The 20,379-nt window shown below is 64.6% G+C and overlaps 1 protein-coding gene and 1 pseudogene across 1 annotated transcript; one reads left to right on the plus strand and one right to left on the minus strand.

Moving 5' to 3' along the window:
• Positions 1 to 3,127: 3,127 nt before the first annotated feature.
• On the minus strand, positions 3,128 to 4,353 carry LOC125345202 (annotated as a pseudogene).
• Positions 4,354 to 9,255: 4,902 nt separating this feature from the next.
• Positions 9,256 to 16,277, plus strand: LOC125345203 (protein Wnt-5b-like). The gene is given in 7 exon segments (XM_048337416.1): positions 9,256 to 9,317; positions 9,319 to 9,360; positions 10,641 to 10,681; positions 10,684 to 10,887; positions 13,758 to 13,960; positions 13,962 to 14,045; positions 15,819 to 16,277. Coding segments are annotated over 7 exon segments (1,068 nt in total). The 5' UTR covers positions 9,256 to 9,282.
• Positions 16,278 to 20,379: the final 4,102 nt, after the last annotated feature.

Below are 20,379 nucleotides of genomic sequence, written 5' to 3' on the forward strand. Positions count from 1 at the left end.
CGGCTCCCTCACTGGCTCGGTAACTTAAGGAGGTTTTATGCCTCTTTTGCTTTGAGCGTAAAAATTGACAAGGATCTCCCAAAGTTCACAACAGTTCTTTACTTGTGCCAGTCCTGGGGCTTGAACTCGGGGCCTGGGCACGGTCCCTCAGCTTTTGTGCTCAATGCTGGTGCTCTACCACTTGAGCCTCTCATCTCCACTAAACCACTAGAAAACCAGGAGTGGCGCTGGGGCTCAAACTGGTAGAGTGCTAGCCTTGAGCAGAAGAGCTCGGGGACAGTACCCAAGCCCTGAGTTCAAGCCCACAACCGGCCAAAAACAATACATGAATAGCCTCATGGACTTTGCTGCCTGGGTTGGCTTTGATCTTGTTTCCATTAAAAAACATGGAGAAGCAGTTGACCACCACGATCCGTAGTAAGCAACTGACTTATTCATCTCTCTTGATTAGTTTCACAGACTAAGTAGGCCTAATTCCGGAGGATAGTAGACAGACCCGCGACCTTAACTTTCAAACGTTAACTCCCAAGCTCTACTAAAGCTTGTATTTAATCCCTCAAGAGCCAGCCAGCCTGACGTCGGTCTCCTTGCTACTTGACAGGCTGACACTGAAGCCTTTCAAGAGTAGTTCGAGGCCAGCTACGGGCAGAAAGTCGCTGAAACCCCTCCATCTCCACAGCTTGGGGGCAATAGCATGTGAAAGCTTGTCTCCGGTCTGGGAGGGGTGGGCCTGGGTAGAGAGGGAGACTTTATCTGAACATCCAGTGGGAGCCGGGGCTCAAGCCCATCATCCTAGCGACTGGGGGAGGCTGAGATCTCTAAGCAGGGGCTGTTGGAAGCCGGCTTGGGAGAGAAAGTCTGAGATTTTTCTTTTATCTCCAAGCAACCACCAAAAAAGCTAAACCCACGTGGCTCAAGTGGTAGAGCACAAAACTCAGGGACAGTGTCCAGGCCCTGAGTTCAAGCTCCAAGTGGCCCAATAAGGGTGTGTGTGGTGTGTGTGTATGTGCGTGTGTGTGTGTGTGTAGGTTGGAAGCATAGCTCAAGTGAACGCCTGCTTAATAAGCAGGAGGCCTTGATCCAAAAACCCAGCACTCCCCCAAACTCCAGACCAGAAAAGCCTTCCATTATGGGTGACAGAATCATTTCGCCTATGAGAAGGATGGATGTAAGCTGCCCCTGACGTTAGGGGGCGGTCAGGTTTTAACTGAGTCAACCTGCACAGCCATGCTGCCTCTTGGAAGAACAACAAGCCCAGAAACTATATTCACGAGTTGAGTAAAAAACAAAAAGTAAGCGAGCTGACCCCGAGGTGAAAGCCCCGTTCCTCCTAGCGTGCACACATCTCTTCAGGCACCAGTACCATCCATCGCCAACCCAGCAGAGACCCCGAGACACCCCCCCCCCCAACAGGCCCAGATGGCCCAGCCCCTTTGGGGGGTGGGGGAGTCCCTCAGATGCTGACCTGGGAAGCACACAGGGGGTGAATGGCCCCAGGGTGGGAGAAGCCCCCCCCCCCCCAGCTCTCCAGAGCACAGCCACAGGATGGAGTTATTTTACTGTCTTGCCAAAGGGGACCCCGGGGCTAGAATGGTTATCTGCCCTGGACCTGTCCTGGGCACCCACTGCAGAGTGGGCAACCCATGGCTTTCAGCTCTGCCCCCACCAAAGCGCTGGGATGGGGGCAGTGAGGAAAGGGTGAGCCCCCCCGCCCCCCCACCTCCAGCCCCACACACAGGATTCGGGGAGCACCACGGAGCTGGAGCTGGCCCAGGCCCGGCTGAGCCCTTTCAACTCCACAGAACAATGGCTGGGCTCCCTCCAGTCCCTCTCTCCTCCCTCCTCCTCCTCTCCACCTCGCCTGCCACCCCCCCCCCCGGGTTCTGCATCACCCCCAGATCTCAGTTCTACCCAGAGGAAAGCAACCCCTCAGTGGGGCCTGGTGTTGTGGAAAGGTTTTGCACCCCCCCCCCCCAACTCCCTCCAGTTTCTTTCAATTTCCATGTGGACAATTTAAAACCAAAAATCCCAGAACAGGGGTGGGAGGACTCGGAGCACCGACTCCAGCCGGGCCGCACAATGCTCCTGCCCTGGCCTCGGCCCACACGCGCTATCTCAAAAAGAATCCAACAAACACAGGCCGTTTCTTTTGTGTGTGTGTTGTTTTTTTTTTTTTTTCAAAAACATACTTCATATTTCCTCTTTTATTATATAAATATCATCAGTTTAACCTTTTACTGTAAGAATATAAACGTCTTAAGAGGATCTTTGTTATTATTTATACAAATTCACAAACAGTACAATTTCATTGATAAAGGTCTCTGGGTCTCTCTAACTCCATGGTTCTCTCTCGTTGGCTGGGGGGGGGGCGGGGGGGCGGACTCTTTAAGAAAATAAACGAACAGAAACCCAACAAAAAATATACATCCTAGTCAAAAGTGAGTCTTCTTCTTAAAGCCAAGAGTCCCCAACCCGCACGGAAACCAAGCCGTCCCCTCCCCCCTCCTGCAGGAAGTGACTTTTCTGGGGGGGGGGGGAGACCGAGGCAGGGGTTGGGAGGGGAGGGGGGGAAGGGAGGGCGTGATTTGCATATATCATCATCATCATCATCCTCAGGGCGCCACCTGCACCCCGGACACGCGGAAAGGCGGGGACCCCGGGCGCTGGGCGCTGGCGCGCTTGTGCTATAAATTAACCGGAGGCTGGGGGGGCCGGGAAGCCAAACCACCACAGAGAGAGAGAGAGAGAAACCCCGCGGGCCCCAGGCACAAAAAACGTCTCCATCCCCCCCATCCCCCCAAAAAAAACCCCACCCCAACCCCAGCCAGGCCCGGCAGGGCGCGCGGCCCGGGGGTGGGGTGCGCTGGGGGCCGGGACGAGGTAGGGCGCGCGGGGCTGCGTTCCGCGGAGGGGAGACGGGCGACCTCGGGTTCCTTCCGGGAAAATTAAAAAAAAAAAAAAGGAGGGGGGGACCATGACTTCCCCCCTCCCCCAAAAATCCCCCCGACCCCGCGATGGCGGCGGCGGCGGCGTGCGCATCCACCCCCGAGGGACGCAGCCGGGCCCGGCGTGGGGTGGCCGCGGAGGAGGGCGCGGGGAGGGGGGGGTCGCGCCCCCCCCCGCCCCCGGCCCCCCGCCCCCCGCCCTCACCTGACCTTCTCGCTGTCCGTCATCTGCCAGAGCCCCAGGTTGAGCACCTTGAGGCAGGGCAGCTGCGTGATGCGCTCCAGGCCGCGCTTGGTGATGCGCGTGCAGCCGTACAGGTCGATGCCCGTGAGCTGGCTCAGGTGCTCGGCGATGAGCTCCAGGCCGCGGTCGGTGATGCGCGCGCACTGCCCGATGTTGAGCGTGCGCAGCCCGTGCATCTGCCGCACCATGCGGTTCAGGCCGTCGTCGCTGATGTGGCACGAGCACAGCGACAGCGACTTGAGCCCGTCCAGGCCCCTGCGCGATGTAGGCCAGGCTCTGGTCGCCCACCTTGTCGCAGAAGGACACGTCCAGGCCCGAGAGGCGCAGGCCGCCGGTGGCCAGGTGCATGATGCCCGCGTCGCTGATGTTGTCGCAGGAGCGCAGGTTGAGGCTGCGCAGGCTGCCCATGTGCGACAGGTGCAGCAGCCCCGCGTCCGAGATGCCGCCGCAGAAGCTCAGGTTGAGCAGCCGCAGCCCCGTGAGCCCGCGCGCGATGTGCTTGAGCGACAGGTCGGTGAGCTTCTGGCAGTCCTGCAGCGTGAGCTGCTCCAGCCGCAGGCAGCCCTCGGCCGCGCTGCGCGTCATGCCCGCCAGGTGCCCGATGCCCACGTCCGAGAGGTGGCGGCAGCTGCGCAGGTTGAGGCTCCGCAGGCGCTGCAGGCCCCAGGCGATGAGCAGCAGCCCCGTGTTGGTGACGTTGCTGCAGCCGCCCAGCTCCAGCACCTCCAGGCCCTTGAGGTACTGCGCGATGCGGCCCAGGCTGCTGTCGGTGATCTGCTTGCACAGGCTCAGGATTGAGCGCGCGCAGCGAGCCCACCTCCTGCACGAAGGCGTGGCCCAGCCCGTTGTCCGTCAGGTTGTAGCAGCCGCTCAGGTTCAGGCTCTCCATGTCCGCCAGGCCCTGCACCACGTAGCTCAGGCTGCGGCGCAGGCTGAGGATCTGCACGCGGCGGATGCCCCGGGCCTGCAGGCTGGGGAACAGCGACGGGTTGGCCCGGCGCAGGTGCAGCTTGGCCTCCACCCCCCGCCACACCGACTTGTGGTAGGCGGCGTCCCGCCAGGCCGCGCACACCTGCGCCGCGCGCCCCTTTGTCCCGCACGTCCAGGTAGCCGAAGATCATGGCGAGCAGCTCGGGGAGAGAGGCAGGAGATGTGCGTCTCCATCTTCCCGCGCCCGCGCCCGCCCCGCCCGCGCGCGCCCGCCCGGCCGCCTCGGGGAGCCGGGAGGAGGTGGGGGGGGGGGGGCCGGTCCGGGGATCGGGGATCGGGGATCCGGGATCGGGCCCCCCGAGGACGCCCCGAGCGCGCGGGCCGCACGGCCGCCTGCGCCGCCGCCGCCGCCCCGGGCCCCGCCCCCGCCTTCCGGCCGCCGCCGCTCCGCCTCCCGGTGCGCCCGTCCGTCCGTCCGCCCGGCCCGGCCCGGCCCCGCGCGCCCCCGGCCTCACCGCCCGGGCCGGGAAGGCGCCGCCGCCGCCGCCGCCGCCGCCCCGCCCGCGCCGCCGCGCCCCGGGCCCGCCCGCGCCCCCGGCCGCATGCCGCAGCCCCCCGCCCCGCCCGCGCCCCGGGCCCCGCGCCCCCGGGCCCCGGGGCCCGGCCCCGGCCGCTTCCGGCGCCGCCTTTGTCTCCCGGCCCGCGGCTCCCGCCGGCCCAGCCCCGGGCCGCCCCGCCGCGCGGGCCGCCCCGGCCCGGGGGAGGGGGACCCGGAGGCCTCTCGGAGGGCCCCCCGCGGCGCGCCGCCTCCGCCGCCGCCGCCGCCGCCCTCCGCGGCCGAGACTCGGGAGCGGCCGGGCAGCCTCCGGCGCCGAGGACCCCGCGCGGCCCGAGCGAGCGCGGCTGGGCGCGGACCCCCGGAGCGGGCGAGGCGGGCGCGCCGCCGCCGCCTCCCCCTCCCCCCCGCGTGCGCGCGCGCTTGGTAGCGCCCGGCCTCCCGCCCCCCCCGCCGGCGCTCGCGGCGTGGTACGCGCCGCCGCCTGCCCTCCTCGGCGCGCGTGCGCGTGGTCGCGCCCGGCTCCGCCCCCCTCCCCCCCCGCCGGCGCTCGCGGGGTGGTACGCGCCGGCGCGGCCGGAACGGGCGGGGCCGTTGCCCCTGGAGACCGAGCTCCTCCCCCGCCGCGCGGCCGCCGCGTTAACCCCGTGGGCGCCGGGCCTTCCCCGCGGGAGCCCTCGGCACCCGGCACCCCCGCTCTCGGGCCTCTCTCGCGACCTGGAGGGCCTCTCGTCACACGGGGGGTGTGTGTGGGGGGGGTGGGCTTGCTTCTGGAACGTTCCGGAGGGATGTGCTAGAGTCCTCCGCGCTGACTTCCGGGTTCCTCGCCCCGCTTCCGGCGGGCGCCGTCGGGAAGCGCTCGGGGCCCGGCGTCGTCCTCGGCCCCGGGCGCCCCGGCTCCTCGGCGGGGAGAGCCGCGCATGCGCGGGCTGCGAGGCGAGGACCGCGGTTCGAGGCCCGCGGGGCGGGGCGGGGGCGGTGGGCGCTCCCTGGACCTGGGGTCCTGAGGACGGCGCTCCTCTCCCCTCCCCCTCCCTTCGTTTGTGGTGGGGGACGGTCCCTCCGCGGGGATCTTGATTCCTCAAGCAGGAAGAAGGTGAGCCCCAACCCGGATGGGTGGGTTCCGGGGCCACCAGGTGCGTGCGGTGCCCCGGCCGGGGACCCCGGTGGGTCTCGAACCCAGGACCACAAAGTCACCAGCACGCACATCGGTTCCGCTGGGAGTCTTTATTGAGCTGTGCTGGCCGCCTGATGGCCCAGCACCACCACCACCTCCACTACCACCACCATCTCCACCATCTCCACCACCATCACCTCCACCATCACCATCACCACCATCATCTCCTCCACCACCACCATCTCCACTACCACCACCTTCACCACCACCACCACCATCTCCACCACCATCATCTGCACCGCCACAACCTCCACCATCACCACCACCATCACCACCACCACCACCATCTCCACCACCAGCACCACCTCCACTACCACCATCATCACCACCACCAGCACAACCTCCACCACCATCATCTGCACCACCATCACCACCACCTCCACCATCATCTCCACCACCACCATCACCACCACCATCACCTCCACCATCACCACCATCACCATCATCTCCTCCACCACCACCTCCACTACCACCACCATCATCACCACCATCACCACCACCACCATCATCTCCACCACCACCTTAGACCCTGCTAGGCAAAGCAAGCGAAGCAGCACAATCTCGGTCGTGGGCACCACTGGTGTTTACTAATTAACCCTAAATATCTCCCTCCACCCCCCCCTCCCTCTCTGTCTCCCTCTCCCTCTCCCCTCTCCCCCCCTCTCTTCTCCCACCCCCCCCCCACTCTCTCATTGGCCCCTAAATTAAAACCTGCCAGAACTCAGTGGTCTTCCTTGTTCCTTTCTTTAACGGTGGTCAGGCTGCTTTGGGCTCCTGTTATTCATTCGCCAAAGTTCAGTTTGCTAAAAGGGGAGGGGGGGTCTCCCCTATACCTTTCACTTGGTTTACCCCCCACCCCCGCCTGGCCTTGCCAGCTGAGGAAACTGGATGTGGCTGTCACCACCGAGCGTAAATGGAATTCCATCGAGGGAAGCTGGCCGCCACGGGTGTTCCATTGAGCAAAGCACAAGCAGGCGAAGAAAAGCTGGCCCCATGGGGGAGGCCCGGGCTGGGCCCCGCCAGTGCTGGACTCGCACAAGCCCAGCCCAGCTGCTGGCCGGGCCCTGCATCCTGAGGTCCTGGGGTTTGAACTCGGGGCCTGGGAGCTGTCCCCCGCGCGTTTGTCCTCGCGGCTGGGTGCTCTACCGCTTGAGCCACACCTCTCTCTATTCCCAACTTTTTAGTAGTTCATCAGAAGACAAGCGAGTCGGACAGGGTGATGGGGGGGCAATGGAGGGGCCGTGGGGGGACTGAGGGAAAGGGGTGCTGGGAGGGGGGGCAAGCAGAACCGTGCCGAAGTCTGTCCTAACCGCCTCTGACGCGTGGGAGCCCCCGGGTGGGGGCGCGCCACATGGGGCCAGTCACCAGCACCCCCACAGTCGCCACCTTGCAGCTTGATCCCTGGGGCTCCCCCCGCGGAAGGGGCGTCTGGAGCCACGGCCTCTCGGCCGGCTGGCTACTCACCAGGCTTCCTCAGCCCAGAGAGCCCCAACGAGCCTGCTTCCCAAGGCCACCCCAAACCGCCCGCCACCCGGACCCCGGTTTCTCCACGTCCCAGCCTGCCGTCAGCCCCTCCTTCCTTCCTCTCTCTCCCTCCCTCCCTTCCTTCCTTCTCTTCCTCGTTCCTGCCTGCCTCCCTCCCTTTCTGGTTCATTGTTCCCTACACACCCAGCTTGAAGCTCTGAGACCAGAAGGGCGTATGCTGAGTGTGCATAGGTGTGCATGTGTGTGTGCACGTAGGTGTGTGCTGCCCAGTCTCTGGCTTCTCCCATCTGGAAGGCACAGGTAGAAGCACCACGCACTGCTACAACCCCTTCTTGTTTGTTTGTTTTTGTTTTCCAATTTCAAAAATCCATTTGGGGGCTGGGAAGGTGGCTTAGTGGCTGAGTGCTTCCCTAGCATGCCTGAAGCCCTGGGTTCGATTCCCTAGCGCCACAGACACAGAAAAAGCCGGAAGTGGCGCTGTGGCCCAAGTGGCAGAGTGCCAGCCTTGAGCAAAAAGAAGCCAGGGACAGTGCTCAGGCCCTGAGTTCAAGTCCCAGGGTCACACAGTACACCTGCACGCACACGCACACACACACACCTGCCCCTGGGTGGACTTGTTGGGCACCGGGGCTCTGAATCACAGCTCTGGGAAGCCCTGCCTAGTGGAGCTGGGCTGGTGGGAGGAGGTGACGGGGCCCTGGCCCCGGCTTGGGGACTGTGACCCCCTCCCCGTCCCCCAGGAGGAGATGGGCCCGAGGGTGAGGTGTGGGGGTGTGGGGCTGAGCCAGGGAGGGGGTTGGAGACTCGGCGGCGGCGGCCAGGGCCCGTTGGGTCTAGCCAGCCCCCTCGCCCGCCCCATAAAGCCATTAGCCTCCACTGCCAGTCCTATCTCTGCGCTATCTCCCAGGTTCCAGTCTGTGCCTCGGCCGACCTCCGGCCCTGGGGGAGGGAGGGAGGATTGATGGGGACAGAGGGGGGCTTGCTCTGAGGAGGCCGCCAGGTCCGTGTGAGGCAGGCTGGGGGCCCCACCATTTCCGAGCCGGCTCTGCATGACAAAGGACGGGGAGCTGGTCCCTCCTTTGATCTGATCAGGGCTGGCTCCACACACCTGTGGGGGACCCGCCCCCCCCTCCCCAGCTGAGACCTCCCGGAGGAAACCAAAAGGGGGTGGGGAAGAGGCCGGGTCCAGCCCTCTGCACCCAGTTCTGGTCACAGCCTTTGCCTGGTGGTCCCCCGGGACCAAAGCACCTGCCACCCCCCTAGCAGAGCCTGGAGAGAGGGAGCCGAGAGCACAGGGTGGTGAGCTGGGGCTGAGGGCGCCTGGCGGGGGGGGGGGGGGGGGGCTCTGGGTTGGGTGCAGGACTGTTTGGAGGTACAATGGGGGGCCCCGGTGGCGTGTAGGAGAGGTGTGTCTCATTTGTGTGTGTGCAGGTCCCGGGGCTTGAACTCAGGGCCTGGACACCGTCCCTGAGCTTTTGTGATCAAGACTGGCGCTCTACCACTTGAGCCGCAGCCTCCACTTCCGGCTTTTTGGTGGCTCACTGGAGATAATGGCTCGCAGACTTTCCTGCCCGGGCTGACTTTGAACCGTGATCCTCAGATCTCAGCCTTCTGAGTAACTGGGGTGACTGGCGTGAGCCCCCCCCCGGCTACCGGGCCTCCCCTCTTGTTTCCACTCCTACCAAGAGGACCGTGAAGGTCTGGGTAGTGGATCTCATGGCTGGCGTGCGGGGATAACTAGCAGAAGCGCGATGGGGGCTGTGGGGGGGCCCCCCTCACCCCCCTCTTGGGAGGGTCTGCCCCTCCAGCCCCCTTCCCGGAGCCTGCCCCTTGCGGCGTGCCCTGTCTGCTCCAGGATGCCTCCCCGGCCCTCTTTCCTCCTGCAGGGAACCCTTGTTTGGCAGGCGTGGGTGTCCGGGTGCCAGGGCCGGGCGGAAGGCCCACCATGCCCGGCCTGCTGCTGCTCGCCCTGGCTCTGCTGTCCGGCCGGTGCCCAGCTGCTGACCGAGGCTGGCTCCTGGTGGTGAGTGTCGGAGGGGCTGGGGGCGGCCATACCCTGATCTACAGGGGGCAGCCAGGGCCTCTTCAGTCCCACAGAAGCCAGGAGAATGTTCTTTTTCTCTCCTTCAAGCGCTTTCTCCAGGGCTAGCAGGCACCAGGCCCCGGGCACCCTCCCCAGGCGAGAGCCGGGCCTGGTGGCGCACACCTGGAGCGCAGCCGCCCAGGAGGCGAAGGCGCTAGAGGCCGGGCGGTGGAGCCGGCCGCACACCGGCCTCTGGGTGGACCGGGGTGCCGGAGCTGGCCTTGCGTGCTCGGCCTTCGGATCTGACCGGCCTTTTTATCCTGGTTGGGGTTGTTTGTTGCCGGTGCCCAGCCTGGGGCTGGAAGGTCGGCCTTGTCCCTGAGCTTTTGTGCTCCAGGCTGGCGTTCTACCCCTCGAGTCACAGCTCCATTTTTTTCCTGCCTGGCTGGCTTTGAACCAGGACGGTCATCAGATCACAGCCTCCTGAGTAGCCGGGATTACCCATCCACCTGAACCCCCTCACATCCATCACCAAGTAGCTGGGATTACCGGGGGGGGGGGGGCACCTGACGGCGCCCTGGGGCGGGGGGGAGGCCACGCCCCCAGGGCGCTAGCCACACCCCCAGACCCCAAGCCACGCCCTCAGGGTGCTAGCCACACCCCCAGGACATACTCTCAAGTCTAGGGCCACACCCCCCAGACCACACCCTCCAGACACAGGCCACACCACACTCTGGGTGGTGGCCCTGCCCTCCAGGCCACACCCTTCAGGCATAGGCCACACCCTCAGGGTACAAAGCCACGCCCCAGGTCAGGGCCACGCCCCAGGCCACACCACATGGCCATACCCTAGTGGCCAGGCCACACCCCCGGGCCCAGGCCACGCCCCCGGGCCCAGGCCACGCCCCCTGCGTCCAGGCCACACCCCCATGGTCCAGGCCACACCACATGGCCATGCCCTAGCGGCCAGACCACACTCCTGGGTCCAGGCCACATCCCTGCCACACCCCCTGCGTCCAGGCCACGCCCCCGGGCCCAGGCCACACCCCCGGGTCCAGGCCACGCCCCCCGAGTCCAGGCCACACCACCTGGCCATGCCCTAGCGGCCAGGCCACACTCCTGGGTCCAGGCCACGCCCCTGCCACACCCCCTGCATCAGGCCACGCCCCCGGGTCCAGGCCACGCCCCCTGCGTCCAGGCCACGCCCCCGGGCCCAGGGCGGCCCGGTTCCCCCTCTGAGGCCCGGCCCGGTCCCTGTGCCCCTGTCCCCCCGCCCGCAGGTCTCTCGCCACGAGCCCCGTGCAGAGGCCCGAGCTGCTGATCCTGGCGCGCAGCCCGCGTGCGCGCAGCTGCCCGGCCTCTCCCCCGGGCAGCGGAAGCTGTGCCAGCTGCACCAGGAGCACATGGCGTTCGTGGGCCGCGGCGCCCGCGCCGGCATCCGCGAGTGCCAGCACCAGCTCCGGCTGCGCCGCTGGAACTGCTCCACGGTGGACGACGCCTCCGTGTTCGGCCGCGTGCTGCAGATCGGTAAGGCCGGGCCGCCGGGCCGCCCCCCGGCCGAGGCCGGGCTGCGGGGGGTCACTCCCGCGCCTGGCTGCAGCGTGACACGCCACGGCCTCACACGCCGTGTGTCACTCCCGCTCCTTGTCATAGAGTGACACGCCACAGCCTCACACGCCGTGTCACACCCGCTCCTTGTCATACAGTGTGACACGCCACGGCCTCACACGCCGTGTCACACCCCGCTCCTTGCTGCAGTGTGACACGCCACGGCCTCACACGCCGTGTGTCACTCCCGCTCCTTGTCATAGTGTGACACGCCACGGCCTCACACGCCGTGTGTCACTCCCGCTCCTTGTCATAGTGTGACACGCCACGGCCTCACACGCCGTGTGTCACTCCCGCTCCTTGTCATAGTGTGACACGCCACGGCCTCACACGCCGTGTGTCACACCCCCTCCTTGCTGCAGTGTGACACGCCACGGCCTTACACATAGTGTGTCACTCCATCTCCTCGTTACATTGTTACATGCAATGTCTAGTGTGTCACACTGTCTCCTTGCTACATTGTTACATCGTAGTGTTCACATGGTCTCCTTGTTCCATTGTTACATGCAGTATGACACATGTCACATTCTATAATGCAGCAACCCACACCGTTACCACGTTGCATTACAGTGTTACGGGCAGAGTAACAGCATCATGGGTGCTAGTATAATGTGATACTGTTCTATCAGTGTTGGTTCTTAATACTTTAATGTGCGTATGCATGGATTGCTATTACGTACTAATTAGTTTGATACCATCCCATGGTAATAGTATCACGTAGGCATACACACGTGTGTTTGTGCCAGTCCTGGAGCTTGAAACCCGGGGCCTGGATGCTGTCCCTGAGTGCATCCCCAGCGCCACTTCCATCTTTTTCTTTCTTTCTTTCTTTCTTTGCTGGTTCATTGGAGATGAGTCTCATGGGCTTTTCTGCCTGAGCTGGCTTCAAACCCTGATCCTCAGATCTCAACCTCTGGAGCAGCTGGGGTGACAGGCCAGAGCCAGGGGCACCCAGCTGTTTTTTCTTTTATTTATTTACTTATGTATTTATTTATTGTCGGTTGTGGGGCTTGAACTCAGAGTCTGGGTGGCACCATTCCCGGTTTCCTGCTGGTTCATTGGAGATGCGTGTCTCACAGACTTTCCTGTCCTGGCTGGCTTTGAACCTTCCGAGCCTCAGATCGCAGAGCACTGGGTCCCTGGGGTAGAAAAACTCCCAAATCCTCACTCTCTTCCACTGAGAGAGAGAGAAAGAGAGAGAGGGAGGGAGACACACACACACACACACACACACACACACACACACACACACACACGGGAGCCAGCTGGCGCCCACTGGAGGGGGGGGGGGAGGTGTGAAAGCAGGGAGGGTAGACTTGAGGAGGAAGGTGAGGTGGGGGTCCCCACCCCGGGTGCTGGGGTTTCCATGGAGGTGTGATCTGAGGTCCATTGTTTCTGGTCCCTTTGAAATGCAACCCTCCCCTGCCTGGTGAGAAATGGAGAGAGAAATCCGGGCCGTTCTGCTGGGCCATAAAAAGGGAGGCGTGGGTGCCTCCCCCCCTCCCCCATCCCGCAGCCCATCCTCCATCCGCTCCGTGGGGTCACCTGGGCCTGGGTCGCCCCAAGAATGACTCCAAGCAGATGGAGGGGAAGGGTCTGGAGAGGGACGGCATTGGGGTTTTGACCTCCGCGGGCACCTGGTAGGATGTATTTGCTGGTGACCTCGCGCAGGCCTGACCTGGGTGGCTCTGAGGGGACGGGGGGGGGGGGGGGGGTCCCGGTCCTGGCGGGGGTGACGGTACCTTCTGACCTGCCAGGCTCAGCACGCCACAGGGAAAGTCCCTTTGCTTTTTCTCGGACGCTGCTGCCAAGATCTGTCGCTGGAGGGCAGCAGAGGCGCGCGGAGGAGCCACGGGGCCGGGGCGCCCCCGGAAGCGGCCCTGTGCTGGGTTCCTTGGGGTTGGATGCGCGGTGCGATGGGGGTCTCGAGCTCTGCCTAGCACCCCACCGGCTGGGTTACTATTATTGTCCATTCTGAAGCCTCGGGGGCCGTTCTGGAGGTTTCTAGGGAGACCTAGCTGACCGACCGGGAGACCCAGTGCTGCCTTGTGCAAGCCAAGCTCGCCAGTCCTGTCTCTCCCCCTGCCCCCCCATCCCCAGCAGGGGCCGAGGGGGCCTGGTGTGGCCTGTGGGGGAAGCACACAGGCCGGTGGTTCCTGAAGGCAGCTGGCATGCTGTCGGCTCTGCATCGGCCAGGATGGATGGGGTGCAGGCTGCCCCCCCATGCCAGATTCCCCCCCCCCCCCCAGCCTGGGGCTCAGCACTGGCCAGTCTGTCCCGGAGGACACAGGTCTTTGGGGGGGGAGGGTTTTCTCGGTGTGAGGGGGGGAGCGAACCCCCCCCCCCGATGAAGGGGAATGGCCCACCTTGACCGCCACCCGCCTCGTGAATGGCAGGGTGAGGGGTGACCCCTCAGATGGGGGGGCGGGGAGCATGGCCCCCACCCCGCACAGTGTCCGACTTCAGGACGGGATCCGTGACCTGCCACCCACGCGGACCCCTTCACAGACAGTGCAGCCCCCTCTGGAGCTGTCTACTCCGTACGTGGGTCGTGCTTTATATTTTAGGGCGAGGCCCTGAGTTCGAGCCCCAGGACCGGCGCACACGCGCACACGCGCACACACACACACACGTTTCTAGCCCTGTGCCAGTGGGTGGCTCACCCTTGTCACCCTGGTCCTTGGGTGCCACAGTGGGGCGGTGGGGAGGGCCGGGAGGGGGGGCGGGCCGGGAGGGGGGGCTCCGTCACCTCCCCCCGCCCCCCCCCTGTCCCCGCAGGCAGCCGGGAGGCGGCGTCTCGCGCACGCCGGTGAGCGCGGCCGGGGTGGTGGACGCCGTCAGCCGCGCGTGCCGGGAGGGCGAGCTGCCCACGTGCGGCTGCGGGCCGGGCGGCCCTCGGCCGCGGGAGCTGCCCCGGGACTGGCTGTGGGGCGGCTGCGGGGACAACGTGGAGTACGGCTACCGCTTCGCCAAGGAGTTCGTGGACGCCCGGTGAGCGCGAGCGGAACTTCGCCCGGGGCTCGCGGGAGCAGGGCCGCGCGCTGATGAACCTGCAGAACAACGAGGCGGGCCGCAGGGTAAGGGGGGGGGGCAGCCCGGCGGGCGGGAGGGCGGGCGGGCGCGGCCCTCGGGGCCGGGTGAACTCGGGGCTGGCGCGCTGCCACGTGAGCCACGGCGCCGCTCCGCGGTGTCTGGTGGTTGATCGGCGGTCAGCGTCTCACGGACGTTCCTGCCCCGGCTGGCTTTGAACCGCCACCCTCAGATCTCAGCCTCCCGGGTAGCGGAGGTGACAGGCGTGAGCCCCCCGCCCCCCCCCCCCCCCCCCCCCGTGCCCCGGCTTAAGATTGGGTTTTTTAAGTTCTTTTGCAGGGCGTGGGTTCAAGCTCAGGGCTTTCTTAGTCACACCGGGCCCTGACTGACTCCGAGCTGTGCCCTCGGCCTCCTATCTCGTTATTGTTATTTTTTTTTTTAATTAAGCAGGAAGAACCCAAAATTGAGATCATGCCCCCCACCCCCACCCCCACCACACACGCACACGCACACGCACACACACAGAGAAGGAGCTTATAAAATACGAAAGAAACACACACACACATACACATACGTGTGGTGCGCTCACAGCAGCAGACCGGGCAGCCGCCCGCCGGTGTCTGGGATTTGTGTAGCTGAGACTCCTGTCCTCCCCTGTCCGTCTGCCGGGTGTTTGTCCCCGGGAGTGGGCCTCCTCCCGTCCCCTGCGCCCCAGGGGCTTAGCGCCAAGGGACACAGTTCTGGAAGCTTCATGCTTCCTCCTTCCCGAAGCCGGGCCAGGCACTCCTGGCCTCTAAGCCCAAGGGCCATTTCCACAGGAATGTCCGGCTCTCTTGGCGGGGGCGGGGGGGGGGGGGGGAGACCGGTAATTGCCAGGCTGGTCTTTGAAGTGCCTGTTGAAATGGGGTGTCAGCTCCTTTGTGTGTTCCTCCTTGCCCCCCCCCCCCACAGCTGCCCAGCCAGGTCCTCCCCCAAAGCCACCCAAGCGGAAGGGGGGGGGGGCTTGTGCACCGTCCCCGTGGGGGGGGGGGCTCTGAGGATGGTCGCTGAGCTTAGAGGGCCTCCGTTGGTTTCTGCTCTGAGCACAATGGAGGACTCCACCACCGAGGGACTCCCGAAAAGCTGAAAGAAATGCCTGGAAAATGTGGCCCGGCTCTGTGGGTCGTGCTAGCTTTGGCTGCAGAAAATTGGGGGGGTGTCTTTTTTTTCTGGGGGGGGGTGCATGCATTCTTCTCTGCCATCTGCACCTCTGGGCCTGTGACCAGAGGGCTGATGACCTAGGTGATAACAGAAAAGGGGGGCCCAGTCCTTGGGGACCTGGTGGGGGCTTGTGCTGTTAAAAGCCGGCCCAGGCAGGAGAGCCGTGAGAGCCTTTTTGTTGTTGTTGTTGGTCTTGGGGCTTGAACTCGGGGCCTAGGCGCCGAGCTCTCGCCGCTGGAGCCACAGCGCCCCTTCTGGCTTTCGCTGCGTACGTACGTGGTGCTGCGGATTCGAACCCGGGGCTGCACAGTCCCGGCCGCGGCCGTGAGGCTCTCGCCTCCACTCAACTAGCGAAAAAAGGCCAGCCGTGGAGCTCCGGCTCAAGCGGTAGAGCGCCCCCCGGGCCCCGAGTTCGAGTCCCAGGGGTGGCGTCCCCACAGACGACCGCAGGACCCAGGTGGCAGCCCCCCCCTCCCCCCGTGCCCCCCCCCACCGTGGAGCTCCGGCTCAAGCGGTAGAGCGCCCCCGGGCCCCGAGTTCGAGTCCCAGGGGTGGCGTCCCCACAGACGCCCGCAGGACCCGGGTGGCAGCCCCCCCCTCCCCCCGTCCCCCCCCCGCAGGCCGTGTACACGATGGCGGACGTGGCCTGCAAGTGCCACGGCGTGTCGGGGTCGTGCAGCCTGAAGACGTGCTGGCTGCAGCTGGCGCCGTTCCGCCGCGTGGGCGACCGGCTGCGGGAGAAGTACGACGGCGCGGCGGCCGTGCGGGTGACGCGGCGCGGCCGCCTGGCGCCGCTGGACGGCCGCGGCGCGGGGCCCGCGCCCGACGACCTGGTCTACGTGGAGCCCAGCCCCGACTACTGCCTGCGGGACGCGGCCCGCGGCTGGCCCGGCACGCACGGCCGCCCCTGCAACCGCACGTCGGCGGGCGCGGACGGCTGCGGCCCGCTGTGCTGCGGCCGCGGCTCCGAGCCGCGCGGGGCGGTGCGCGTGGAGCGCTGCGGCTGCCGCTTCCACTGGTGCTGCTACGTGCGCTGCCGCCAGTGCACGCGGCGCGTGGACCAGGACGTGTGCAAGTGACCGCGCGCGCGAGTGACCGCGTGCAAGAGACCGCGTGCGCGAGTGACCGCGCGTGCGAGTGACCGCGCCCGCCCTGTGACCGCGTGTGCAAGTGACTGCGCGTGCGAGTGACCGCGTGTGCAAGTGACCGCGTGCACCCCGCCCGCCCCGCCCGCAGAGCCTGCACCGTACAGACCCAGAGGAGCCTACTTTATATTTGTACAAATAAACGGACGATGGTGACGGACAGGAGAGACGCACGCGCGTGTGTGAACCGCGCGATGACGCCGGCTGGGCATGCGTATGTGTGTGTGCGTGCGTGTGTGTGTGCGTGTGTGTGAACCGCGCGATGACGCGGGCGTGCATGTGCGTGTGTGTGTGCGTGCGTGTGTGTGTATTCTCCCTCCCTCACGCGCCCACGGGCCTCCACAGGCACTTCGTGGGGAGGAAAGTCGTGACGAGGCCCGGCCGGGGGCTCGAACTCGGGGCCTGGCGCTGTTCCCGAGCATCCTTTCCCCCCTCAAGGCCACCACCACGGCTCCGCTTCCCCAGCCGGGTTCGCCGCACGCAGCTCCCGGGAGAGGTGTTTTGGGGTTTTGTCTTTTTTGACGGAGAACGTGGGTCTAGAACATTCTCAGGCCCAACCCCAGGGCAAGAGACTTGAAGCAGGCTGAGAAGGTGGCTTAGCGGTCAAGTGCTCGCCTAGCACGCATGAAGCCCTGGGTTCGAGTCCCCATCACCACCTATACAGAAAAAGCCACAAGTGGCGCTGTGGCTCAAGTGGCCGAGTGCTAGCCTTGAGCAAGAAGAAGCCAGGGACAGTGCTCAGGCCCCGAGTTCAAGCCCCAGGACTGGCAAAAAAAAGTGAGAGAGACTTGAAGCAGCCCCCCCCCTCCCCGGAACTGGTCTGCAGTCCTCTGTCCGTCCACATGGTGTCGCTGTGCCCCCTTGAGCCTTTGTCCCAGGGCCTGACACGCAGGAAGGGGGGGGGAGTGGAAGCCCCGGGTCTCCCACGTAGCTGGCAGTCACGGTGGAGTCAAGCCGAGCGGGGGGGGCGGGGGGGGGGCACGGGTCTGGGGGGCCGGCGGGGGCAGCTCGGCTCTGAGAGCTCTGGAGAGCCATGGTCCCCACTGCCCCGTGTGTGTGTGTGTGTGTGTGTGTGTGTGCGCGCGCGCACACACGCGCGTGCCCATCCCAGGGCTTGAACTCAGGGCCTGGGGCGTCGTTCCTGAGCTTCTTTGGCTCAAGGCTGGCGCTCTTACCGCTCACTTTCTAACCTTTTGCCGGTTCACTGGAGATCAGCGTCTCACGGACTTTCTTACCCGGGCTGGCTTTGACCGCGATCCTCAGATCTCAGCCTCCTGAGGAGCTGGCATGACAGGCGGGAGCCACGGTTCCAGCCTCTTTTTCAGCCCCTTTATTGCCTTTTCCCCATCAAAGTATGAGAAACACGCTTCCTGCCACACAGGTTCTTCTTCTTAGTGTGTGATGTGTGTTAACACATATAACATGTTATATATCACATATATTTTATATATTAAACAATTATTTTAGCCAGGCACTGGTTGCCCACACCTATCATCCTAGCTGCTCAGGAGGCTGAGATCTGAGGACCAGGGTTCGAAGCCAGCCTGGGGCAGGAAAATCCATGAGACTCTCCTTCAGAAAACCAGAAGTGGCGCTGTAACTCAAGTGGTAGAGCGCCAGCCTTGAGCAAAGCGAGCTCAGGGACGGTGCCCAGGCCCCGAGTTCAAGCCCTAGGACAGGCAAGAAAACAAACCCCACATAATAACAATAAGGTGCATATTTTAAAATGGAAAGAACATTGCAGAAGAGAGCTGGTTTAGTTTCTCCCGGGTCTTGAGCTGGGTTCCCAGCACAGGAAAAGAAAGGGAAGGAAAGGGGAGGGAGGGAGGGAGGGAGGGAGGGAAATCCCGGCACACTGAGCTGCTGTACAGGTGAGGAGGCCCCGGTGAGACCCAGGCCTCCAGGGCCCCCGTGGTGGGGGGGGGGGGGGTCTCCCCTAGGTCTGTCGGGGTCTGTGTGGCCTTTATGCACACCCAGTCCCGCCTCTCCCCGCCCCCTCCCCCCCTTGGCCTCCCTGGCTGGGAGGGGCTTGTTTTCTACCTCTGTCCTCTCACCATTGTTTCTGTGGGACAAAGGCCGCTGAGAGGCCACGGCATGTCCTGTTCCCGGCCTGTCCCCGGCCTCTGCCAGAGCCTGGGGGGCCCTAACCCCCCCCCCGCGGGCCCCCGCCCAGGCGCTCTGGGCGGCTACGCCCTCATCTTCAGTTACCGGCCAGGGCCGCGGCGCCTCCGCTGGACACCGAGGCTCGTGGGGCTCCACGCGGCCTTGTTTATCTGCGGAGCCGCCTTCCAGCCGCACAATGGGCCTGGGGAAGTCTCCAGAACAATGGGCATTCACGAGGACGCTGGGGACTCGGCGTCCTCCGCGGCTCGGGCGGGGCGGGCGGTGTGCGCACGGGTGCGTGGCTGGGATCGCGTGAGCACCCGGGGGTGTCTGGCTCTGACCTCCCTGTGGGTCACTCCGGGCTGGGGCTGTCACATGCCCCCTGGGCCTGGCACCTCACCTTTGCTCCCAGCCAAGGAGCTTGGCTAAGCGCGTCCTCAGCCAAGGACGCCGCCGCCACACAGCATCCTGGCCAAGAACGTCAGGAACGCAGGGGACGGGGCACCGAGCCCGGGCTGAGCGTCACCCAGCCAGAGAAGGGGGGCTTGGGACATGGGGGCCTCAGCCGCCTGAATAGCCGGGGTTATAGCAGGAGCTGCGGGCGCCCTTCTTACGTGAAGCCCTGGGTTCGATTCCCCAGCACCACATATACAGAAAACGGCCAGAAGCAGCGCTGTGGCTCACGTGCTAGCCTTGAGCAAAAAGAAGCCAGGGACAGTGCTCAGGCCCTGAGTCTAAGCCCCAGGACTGGCCAAAAAAACACAAAGGGACAACTTGCAGAAACAGACTGGCCCCCTCCAGCACCCCCTGCCCACCCTCCCCGCCTCTCAGGGTGCAGGCGGGTTTGCCCTTTGGGCTCAAAAGTGGGGCAGAGGGAGCCTATCTGGAAGCCATACTGCGATCAGCCTCTCCTGCCAGCCGCTGGCTTTGTGACTCTCAGTTGCGGTGACCCAATCCTCAGGGGCCAGGACTCAGAGCAATCCGCTCGCATCCAATCTCCCTCTGACCCAGCGCGAGCCAGGGCGGGCCCCCGAGGCGTGCCCTCTGACCACATCACCCCAGGGGTCCCCCCTGCCCCCACAGGGACCGGCCAGCCTCAGGACCCAAGCTGTCCCTCACAACCCACTCCTGGGGCACGCTGAGGGAGGGGGAACTTGAAACTCCAGATCAATTGGGAAACCCGGGTTAAAAAAAAAAAAATCCCTGATCTGTTCCCACTCCTATCATAGGTGCTCTTTATTTCAACTGGAGCTTGTCTGATAGACTGTTGCAATGATTGACTACAACTTGAATTCTTCACACAGTTTCTTCCTCCCTCCCTCCCTCCCTCCCTCCCTTCTCTGTTGTTGGTTGTGGGGGCTTGAACTCAGGGCCTGGGCACTGGCCCTGAGCCTCTCTGTGCTCAAGGTTAGCACTCTACCACTTGAGCCACAGCACCACTTCTGGCTTTCTGGTGGTTCTTTGGAGTCTCATGGACTTTCCTGCCTTGGCTGGCTTTGAACCGTGATCCTCGGCTGCCAGCCTTCTAAGTAGCTGGGATGACAGGCGTGAGCCACCAGCACCCGGCTTCTGGTGTTACTGTGTTTCCCCTCAAACCAACGCGAACAGGTTGTGTGAAATGTCACAGGCTGTTGCCGGAGCACTGGCCCTTCACAAGATACCAGGCCCCGAACCCGGCTTGTTCTTCCCGGTGGAAGGTGAGAGGACCCCTTCAGACCAGTCGATCCCCGGAACCTCCACACTCAGATTGCTGCCAGGCAGTTGGAGAGGTGAAGGCCGTCACCCTTCCCCGAAGGCTGAGAAGTCAAGGCTGCGGGGAACCGGGCTCCCGAAGGACCGAGAATAAACCGAGATGGGAGGCGGACCTCTGGGTTTTGTTTGTTGAATGCATGTCTTGCAAGGGGGCAAAAGGCCTCCGCCTCGGAGACACCCA

This window comes from Perognathus longimembris, unplaced genomic scaffold (assembly GCF_023159225.1).
Source record: "Perognathus longimembris pacificus isolate PPM17 unplaced genomic scaffold, ASM2315922v1 HiC_scaffold_5389, whole genome shotgun sequence".
In the NCBI taxonomy this organism is placed as follows: Eukaryota; Metazoa; Chordata; class Mammalia; order Rodentia; family Heteromyidae; genus Perognathus; species Perognathus longimembris.